General features: G+C 49.5%; 1 protein-coding gene across 1 annotated transcript in view; it reads left to right on the top strand.

Moving 5' to 3' along the window:
* The first annotated feature begins 2004 nt into the window (after positions 1–2004).
* The window catches only part of SEZ6L (seizure related 6 homolog like), a 169479-nt gene continuing 161484 nt past the window's right edge, over positions 2005–9999 (top strand). Inside the window, exon 1 of the mRNA XM_065903785.1 lies at positions 2005–2020. Within this exon, the coding sequence (XP_065759857.1) occupies positions 2005–2020 (16 nt within the window). The remainder of the gene's footprint in view (positions 2021–9999) is intronic.

Raw genomic sequence — 9999 nt, 5'->3', positions numbered from 1 at the left:
TTCTTCAGATCGAAGCAGTTCTTCAAGCTCCCCCACCTGCCTTAGTCCTGTTCCTGATATTTTCATTTTATTGAGGAAAGAGACTCAAAAAGGGACTGACTTACTCAAGGCCCCACTGCGCGTGAGTGGCAGGGCTGGAACTGGAACCTCTGACTCCTGTCTTCTCACTCCCATTCTTTTCTTAAGAAATTACTTAGGTTTGGCGGTGCTGGGTCTTTATTGCTGTGCAGACTTCCTCTGGTTGTGGCGAGCAGGGGCCACTCTCTAGTTGCAGTGTGTGGGCTTCTCATTGCGGTGGCTTCTCTTGTGGAACACGGGCTCTAGAGCATGCAGGCTTCAGTAGCTGCAGCTCCCAGGCTCTGGAGGACAGGCTCAATAGTTGTAGGACTCAGGTTTCGTTAGCCTTCCCTTGTGGCTCAGCTGGTAAAGAATCTGCCTGCAATGTGGGAGACCTAGGTTCGATCCCTGGGTTGGGAAGATCCCCTGGAGAAGGGAAAGGCTACCCACTCCAGTATTCTGGCCTGGAGAATGCCATGGACTATACAGTCCATGGGGTCACAAAGAGTCAAATACGGCTGAGAGACTTGAATGTCACGAGTTTAGTTGCTTGGCAGCATGTAGGATCTTCCCAGACCAGGGACTGAACCCGTGTCTCCTGCATTGGCAGGCAGATTCTTTACCACTGAGTCATCAGGTAAGCCCCTTATTCCCATTCTAAAGTGACTCTCTCCCTCTTTTAAGAACCACAGAATCCCAGCTCTCCTCAAGTGTATGTTCTGAGACCCAGAGAGATGTGGCAATGAAAGCATCTGTCTATTAAAACAATAGCATCCGTTACCCACGTTGGATATTTATCTCATGTGGCCATGGCGGAATGACTATCTGAAAGGAGCTTCAGCAGAAGCTAAAATCAAGCTGTAGCTTCCTCCTCCTCTGCTGACTTGGCACCTGATTCTTGAGGCACCGGTGGACCAGCTTGCACCTGGGAAGGGTGCCATCCAAGCAGATGGCTCGAGTCAAGCAAGGAAGAGCAAGCCAGGGCAGCTCAGAGACGCAGGTCCCAGGCCGGGCGCCCCTCCTGGGCTTCCTTGCTCTCACCACGGGTCGTAGAGACTGGCTGATTGAGAAGCCCAGCAGGGGTGTGGGGTGGAGAGAGCCAGGGCGGGGTCACAGGAGGCAGAGCTGATGTGGTCAGGGCCAGCCTTGGGCAAGTAGGGTCCCAGAGATGATCCAGGGGCTGGAGATGAGAGCGAGGTGGGCGGATACAGCCTAATACCTGGGAGCTGGAGCTTGTGACAAGTTGTAGCGGGAAGAAGAGTGGGTTTGAGCTCTCGGGTGACAGTTTCCTCGTCTGGTCTCACCCGTCCCCAGCTTGGGTGTAGGCACGTGCCAAAGCTTCGCTCATAGATTGGTGAGTTCAGCTGAAATGAGGCACTGGCCCAAGATCAAGAGCCCCACTGGGCAAGGCAGTGGAGCGAAACAGAGCACAGGCCCTGGAGTCAAGTGTCCCTTCCCGCCTGTGTGATCTCAGACAAGTCACGTCGCTCTGAGATGACGCTGATGCTTCGCTGCTACTGTTGCTCTGAGCTGACTCTCAAATTCCCAGATCCGTGCTGGCTTCCAGGAGAGGAACCACGATTTCTTTGGGCTGTACAGATCAAGGACTTGCTCAGGATAGCCTGAGAACAAGAAGACTTGCTCAAAAGATACCTCAGATAATGGACCAGGGATGCTCCGGGGCCTGGTTCCTCTGTCCATTTCTCTTTCATGGCATCTGCCTCCCTCTGTGCATCTGTTGCCCCTCCACTGACTGTGTCCCCTTCTGCTCACACACCGTCCATCTCCCTCATCACCTCCACGGGCACGCGGACCATCGTGGCTTCACAGTGGAACCATGCAAGCAGACGGCTGGAGTCAGGCAAGCAAGAGCTAGCCATGGAGGGTCACAGGAGGCAGGGCTGATGTGATTAGGGCTGGCTTTGGGCGAGTAGGACCCCAGGGATCATGCCTGGGGCTGGAGGTGAGAGCGAGGTGGGCGGATACAGCCGCTCATGCCCACCTTTCTTCCAGCTCAAACTCTATAGTTGGCATTGCCTCCTGTGGAGGCTATTAGTCATGTGTGGCTATCTAATTTTAGATTTGAATTCATTAAAATAAATCAAATTAGAATGTGACTGCCTCAGTCCCTGTAGCCACATCTCAGGCACTCAGTAGCCATGTGTGGCCAGCGGCTGCCCTTATTGGATGGCACGGAGAGAGAATGTTTCCATCTTGACCGAAAGCTCTACTAGATGATACTGGGTCCTGGCAGTCTAGACATACCACTGGCTTCCAGCCTCTTCGTGTTTCCCAGTTCAGGTTCCTAAGAGGAACATGGGTCGTCCTGCTCAGGCAGTAGGTTTGGCTGTTTGTGTTTGATCCAGTCGTGCGCACTGGGGTGATAAGCTTGCATGAGGCATAACCCTGGGTCATTCAGGTCTTCACTTGGGGTTGAGCAATCGTCGCTAATGACATTTCACACACTTGCTCCGCTGGCCTCGATAGCTGCTTCTTCAGCCCTCCTAATTGCGAAGATGTGGCTCTGGAACGCGTTTGCCGCACATCCATATTCATCAAGCTGAGGCCTCACTGACAAACACATTCCAGAGAGCTTGAGAGAACCACAGTGTGTCCTGAGTGTCAGAGGTCTGTCTCCGCCCCCTCACTGGACGGTGAGACCCTGGGGCCAGGGCTTGTCTCTCTATTCTCAGCTGTTCTGCTGAGGGATGAGTGAGAGGAAGATAGGAGGGGAGGGAGGAAGAAAGAAATGAAGACAGAGAGAAAGAAAGACCTTCTTTGGCCATGAATGGCTCAGATTCAGGGGGCACAGGAAGAGCATCTGTATGAAATGCACAATCTTCACATTTGGGTAAACTTAGGAAAGAACGATCTAAGGAAGAAGTCCTTGAGACAGATTCTCATAAACGGGTATATTGGTAACTCAGAGGGTAAAGAATCCACCTGCAATGCAGGAGACTCGGGTTTGATCCCTGGGTCAGGAAGATCCCCTGGAGAAGGAAATGGCAACCCACTCCAGTATTCTTGCCTGGAGCACCCCATGGGCAGAGGAGCCTGGCGGGGTCACAAAGAGTGGTTCACGAACTGAGTGACTAACACTTTCACTTTCAGGTATCTAACGTGATTCTCAATGTCTTTGGAAATCAGGCTAAGGTAGCAAGTGAAGAGAAGCTTCAAGATCTTCACCCAAGATCTAGGATCCCAGGAGCCCCGCCCATTCCTGGGAAAGTTCATCCCCGGAATGACAACCGGGCATTTAGAAGCAAAGCAATGTTGGAGGCCAGTGGGAAAACAAGATGTGCTTTTTCAAACATGTGGTTCTAAGTGTGGTTCCCATAACACAGCTATTCTATAAGGTTGTGTTCTCTCCAAAGCTTTAATATTATGGAAATGGAAGGAAGTGTTTAAAAGAACGGTTTTCAGGGTGAATTTTCTGAGACTGGTGAGCTCAGCCCTGTGTTAGGACGGAGGCCTGAATGTGGATCCCAGCTCTGCCATCCGTGTGTCATCATGGGTTGCTGAAGGAAGTGCTCTCATCAGCTTGAGCTTTGGTTTCCATCTGCCAAATGAGAACACAGTGCTTCCTCTGCCTCCCTCCACAGGGTGGATTGTGAGAATGCAATGCAAAGAACCACGTAGCTACACAACCGCAGGAGGAGCTATTCATACTGCGGTGTCCGAGAAACCTCCCCTGAGGTGATGCAGTGCACAACCTGTGCACCTGTACATGGCAGCCCTGGAAGTGGAAGTGCATAAAGTGATTTGCCCAGGGAGAGGACCAGTGCTCCTCCTACCTCTCGTTCCCTGGACTGCTGATCAGGCCTCCACCTTTGTGCCCCTCTTTAAAGCAGGTTTTCCAAATTGTAAAGCTAACTGGGGGCCAGCCACCTTGGAAATGAATGCAAAATATGTGGAATCAGGCCTCATTTTCCAGGGCTTTGGAAGAGAAATTTGCCTAATTTATGGCATAAATAAAAGATGATGTGCTGGGGCTAATTTGCATACTTTCACTTGCATTGGCGTTAGAAATAACTTTTTGTTGTGCTTGTTTTTAAAGAAAGCCTCAGGCCTCTGGTGCAGCCAGTTGTGTAAGCTCAAGCAAAGAATTTCACCTCTCTAGGTCTCAGTTTCCTCATCTGTGAGGTGAGCATGGCAGGAGGACCCATGTGTGGGTCTGTAGAACCCACATAGGACTGTAGGACTGCAGTGAGGAGCCATGAGTTAATTCTGAAAAACTTGCAGAATAGTGGTTGGCACCCATGATAGGAGCTCAGTAATTTAGGAACACGTATAGTATATGTAACATGTATCATCATCCTTATTAATTAAACATGTGTCTAGACCTACAGTGTATGCATGCTGAGTCGCTTCAGCCATGTCTGACTCTTTGCGACCCCATGGACTGTAGCCCACCAGGCTTCTCCGTCCATGGGATTCTCCAGGCAAGAATACTGGAGTGGGTTGCCATGCCCTCCTCCAGGGGATCTTACTGGTTCAGGGATCAAACCAGCATCTCTTACATCTCCTGAATTAGACCTACGGTTGATACCACAGAAAAGCCAAAAGGATGCACTATAGTGTGTACCCACAGGGAGTGATTTCGAGCTCAGGACCTAGACTTGTGTCAGGACACAGCAGGTGTCTGATTATGGGATACATAAATGGGCCATCATCAATTGCTTCCCCACAGATGCAAGCGTTGGGAAGCCTTTCTCCTCTTCTGGACAATGAAGTCCTCCAAGGCAGGGAATAGATCATATTTCTTTCTCAGTCCCCACCACTCAACAGTCCATCTCCAATAAATAGAAGCTCAGTAAATGCAAAGTTGTTGGTTGAATGACTGCTGAAGTGCAATCCTTCCTAATTAGCGGGCAGGAAATGCTTAGTATCCGCATGCCTGCTAAGGCACGGTTGTCTGCCTCCCAGACTAAGAACTCCTAAAGTCTGTGTCACCGATATCTCAGCGCAGCACATCAGGCCGTCAGCTGGTGCTTGCTGGCTGTAGGGCAGTGGCCAAGAGCTCAGAGTTTAGGGTCAGAGAGACTAGAGTCTGAAACCCAGCTTCATCCCTTCTAGATGCATAACCATGGGAGATTGTTTGTGCTTTGTGGAAAAAACTTTTCATCTATTTGAAATAAAGAATTGTCCATCAAGAAGTAGCATGATGCCTGACGCAAATTATGTACTCAATTTAGATATGGCTGTGAATAAATGAATGAATGACCTTTCCCAAGAGTCTCAACAGAGGAAGAGGGACTTGTATATAATTACCAGCTGGAACAGAATTCACAATTGCCTGAACCCCACAGATAAAGCGTTCTAGGGGAATTCATTCACAGAGGTGTATTGACTTTACAATAGCTGTATCTAAATGCTGCTCCCCGATGTAAGGTATTTTATCATCTTTTTCACAAAATTGAGGTTCTAAGAAGAATGCAGGGATCCAGGTGGGTGAAGCCATCATTCCCTGGCTAGTGTTTTATGAGTAAGGTTCACTTCAGATCAGCCACAGAACCCCAGATGAGGAGCCAGGTGGGCATGGCCTGGTCTTCCATGAACCCTCTTGCCATCAGGGGCTTACAGAGGGCACAGTCTGGGTCTTTTCTGTCTGTCTCTCCACTATGCCCCTTCCCTGTTTCTAAAGTAGATCTCTGGAAAGGCTGAGAAGGAAACAATCTCCTCTAATGCCCTAACAGGGAATCCCTGCTGTGGCTTCATTTGTAGGATTTTGCTTAATTATTAGCAGAACTTCATATTGCAGGCATTTGATCATAGATAAGGAAGCTGACAGGCTCAGTTGGCTAAACGGTGGTGACTTAGGATTTATTCATTCATTCAAGACCGACTTTCTCATCCTGCAAGACCTTCTGCTCTGTACCAGGTACTTGGCTCAGACTTGAGATAGATGAATAAAACATAATCTTGCCTTCATAGAGCTTAACTGCTAACCATTCTTCAAACTCAGGCCTAACTGAAAAATGCAAGTTTTTTCTTCTCTCCTCCATCCTCTCTCATGCTGACCTGATGATTTCCAGGCAAGCGGGAGGTTCTCCCCACGGGACCAGGCCTGGGAGCCGTGAATTCCCAGAGCCACTGCCTGTCGTTCCTGGGTAGTATCTGCACAAAGCAAAATGCCTTGGTCTCACCTAACCTCATTTCTAGAAAAAAAAAATTAATGGGTGCTCTTTCATGGAACACATGACTGTGCCACTTGAAGAGAACTTTCAAGAACCATCCTGGACTTCATAGATACAGACAAGAGAGCTCCATCAGGACGGACTGAGAGCAACATCACTGATTTCACTCACGGCAATTATGTGGGCACCACATTCTCTTTTGCATGTGGAAAAATACATCCTGAATTGCAGAGAATTACAGAGCCGTACCTGACAGTGTGTACATACATGAATTTTATGCCCACTATTTCCATAAAGCAGAAACTGGGACAATCAGTTAATGAGGTTTGGCCGCAAACAAATTACCCCTTTCAGGTCCTGGAGTAGTTTTATTTTAAGTAGTAATAAAAATAGTCATTTACTTGTGCACATGTGGCAGAGAGTACCCATTATTGTATTAGATGGCTGCAAACAACTTTGAGGGGCTAGTGATATTGAAAATGAGTCCTATTTTTCATATAAGAAATGGTTCCTCGGCCTTGGTTTTTCCTGACACTGACATTTTGGCAGACTGGCCCATTGGTTTCAATTTAAGCGTATCCACTGTTTTCGGTTTTGTTTATTTTTGCTACACTGTGTACCTGGCAGGATCTTAGTTCCCCAACCAGGGATCGAACCCCCACTGCCTGCAGCGGAAGCACAGAGTCTAACTCCTGGACCACCAAGGAAGTCCCAGCGTAAACAATTTAAATTCTTACAGCATGGCACCGTGCTTCCCACACTGGTGTGCAGCTTGCTTTTCTACTTCTCGGGTCTCTTTGCTGTAATTGGAACAAGGCCCAGAATTAATCCAAGATAGACTGTCTCCCGCTGGCTCCCTCCCCACTCTCCGATACCCCGTACCCACTTCTGGGGTCCCTTCCCTGATGCCTCCTGCCTGCCGCCTCTCTCTCTCTGCCAGTACCAAGGCCTCAGGCTGGCACCCCTGCTGTAGGAACAAGCGTGTACTATTCTTGGTTTTTGTTTAGGCATCTGTCTTTCCCACTGGGGTGCTGGAAATTCACTTGATTCAACCACGACAGCAAATATGTAATGAGTATCTACTGGGTAGGCTCTGCTCCAAGCCCTGGAACAAAAACCAACAGTGCCAGCCCTCAAGGAACTTACTCTCAATGATCTTTCATTTCTTCTCGGATTCAACACACTCATTCATTCATTCGTTGCTCCATCAGGCATCCACAAATGGCCCGTGTACTGGGTGGGATGCCTCCTCTGCAACTATCACTTATTATTTGCACAAGGGGGTGAAAGTGATGGCCCGGCCCAGCCATGGGGGAGGAAAGATTCAGCCTGTCAGTGTATGATGATAAACAAGATAAAGAGTTTCCAAAGAACTTGAGATGTTCTACGGGGCCGCTGTATACTTAACATAGGAACTGAGAACTCTGAGAGCATGTCTAACCTCTAAAGAGAGGATAAGCCAAGAGAGGATCCCTCACACTGCCCTTGGGGGCTTAGCCACCACCAGGCACCCTAACCCTAACCTAACTTCTTGGCGTGGACTAGCAGAAAGACCAGCCAGCCAGGAGTCGGAGAGCTGCATTCTGGAGCTGAGTGTGTGTGTGTGGATATGTGCTCTGTGATCTTGGGCCCATTGCTCTTCCTCTCTGGACCTGTTTCTGCACCTCTAAGTTTAGTGGCCTGGGCTCAATCAGTCGTTTCCAAAATGGACTTAAAACAGGAGTTAGAATCCCGGGGGGAGCTTTTAAAGACTCGAACACTTGGCCTACACCGCAGTTAGTGCCCCGGAAGCTCTGCCCCACCACACCCACAGACTTCTGATGCGTCAGGAAGGTGTGCTCGGGTTATCTGACCCCAAACCATGACCTTTAATGATGCCTTTGTTCATGATAATTATGCTTACCACTTTCCCGCCAGGCACACGCTATGACCTCCCCTCGCCTTCTCACTTAAAGCCCCATCGTAGACCCGCGGTTTACAGACTATTATGCCCACTTTACAGCAGTTCCCACTGAGGCTTGGAGGGGGTCAGGGGCTTGCTCAAGGGGTCACATAGCTCTAGAAAGACCCAGACCTGGGATTCCTAGTTGTGTCTGAAGGACTTTTAAACGAATCCACTCCGTCTCTCTCATGTATGGGTAGAGGTGGGAACCTACTCTGTGCTCCCTCCCCAGGGGCAGTCCTGGTCTCCCAGCTCCTCTCTTTCTGGAAATCTAGTTAACTCCTTTAATGAGCCGGATAAATGTGCCTCGTGGAGCAGGGGATCGATCACACCCAGCCTCCTGTGCACCAGACCCGGGTTTGCCGTGCACCGGGCCGACCTCGCTGGCATGAATTATCTCTGCCGTCAGCCCCCTCACCCGCTTCTGCTCTTGCAGGCCTCAGGCTGATGCAGGGATTTGTTAGGATCCAGCTCTGGGCTTGGCCAGGGTAAGTCTCCAGAGTTTGGGGGCATTTGGAGAGCGAACAAAAAGCCTTAGTGGCCAGAGTATTGAGAAGAAGAGAAGAAAGCGGGCACAGGGTGTTAGGAGGTGGTGGGGCTGGAACCCACAGGCAGGGAGGCGGCCAAGAGGCGCCGGGGATTTCCTCTCCCGTGCCTGGAAGCCCCTGTGAGCTGGGGGATGGCTGATCTGCTTCACAAAGTTGTTGATAAAGTGAAGGATTGTTTAGGAAGCCCTTGTAGACAAGACTGGAGATGGGGGGGCGATTCATCCCACTTCCTCTCTCCCCACCACGAGACAGGCTCACCTGTTTCCTGCCTCCTACGTGAGGTCTGCAACCATCTGAGTTTCATCCAGTGCAACCCACCCCTCCCAGCACAGGCTCCAAGCACCGTGGAAGGGAGACCGATGCTCTGAGCCTGCTCAGAAGTCCACAGGAGTCTCAGCCCTTGACCCTTCAGCTGCGTTTCAAACCTCCAACCGATGCACAGACTTGCCCCCTCAAACCTGGTCGGGTGCTTCAAAAGGCTTTCTTTGTCCTTCCGGCAGCAGCTAGAATACAGAAAAGGCAGCAGAGAGGAGAGGAGAAGAATACAAATGTGGACAAATGATGATTAAACGCCCCCCATCCCCTCCTCCCAAACCCTGATCAGACCGTCCAAAAAGATCTTATACGTATTACCACTGGCTCTTGGTTTAATGGCGGCCCGACATTGCAGGGTAAATTAAACGACATTTATAACATAGCTTAACTATAAAAATCTGCTTGGGGCAGAAATTAGACATACCAAGACTTTTCCAGCAAAAGACATTTTTATAAATGCATGAGCACCTGAACCAATTTGGAGACTGTGTCATTTTGATTTAGAGCCGGGGGAGTGGGGCTGATCCCTAAAGAGGAGAAACAATTATTCGGGTGAGAAAAGATTTTAAAATTCTGGTTCTTGTCACTTATCTACCTTGGACTCAAAAGCATCATTTAGGGAAGTGGGTTAACTCGTGTGTGAGAGCCGGAACCCTTTCATGCCTGCGTCATCCAGAAATCCTGTATGCCTTCTACATGCTGCCTCTTTCGGGGAGCCATCCAAGCCCCTTGAATGTTCCTAACTGGGTTGGGAACGTCTCACCGGAACACCAACACCCACTTTGTTTCAGTTAGCTATTGCTGCATAACAAACCGCACTTAAACAAATTGCACTTAAACAAACCGCACTTAAACCTTGGTGGCTTAAAATAGCAACCATGTATTATGCCCAGTGATTCAGTGGTTTGACAGAGCTCAGCTTGGAGATTCTTCTGGTCCATGTAGTGTTGGATGGAGCCACAGACATCAGGCAGCTTGACATGGTCTGGAAGATCCAAGG

The sequence above is a fragment of the Muntiacus reevesi genome, chromosome 13 (assembly GCF_963930625.1).
Source record: "Muntiacus reevesi chromosome 13, mMunRee1.1, whole genome shotgun sequence".
Classification (NCBI taxonomy): domain Eukaryota; kingdom Metazoa; phylum Chordata; class Mammalia; order Artiodactyla; family Cervidae; genus Muntiacus; species Muntiacus reevesi.
Note: the sequence above shows the minus strand (reverse complement) of the source record. Positions and strands in the feature narration are given on the sequence as shown.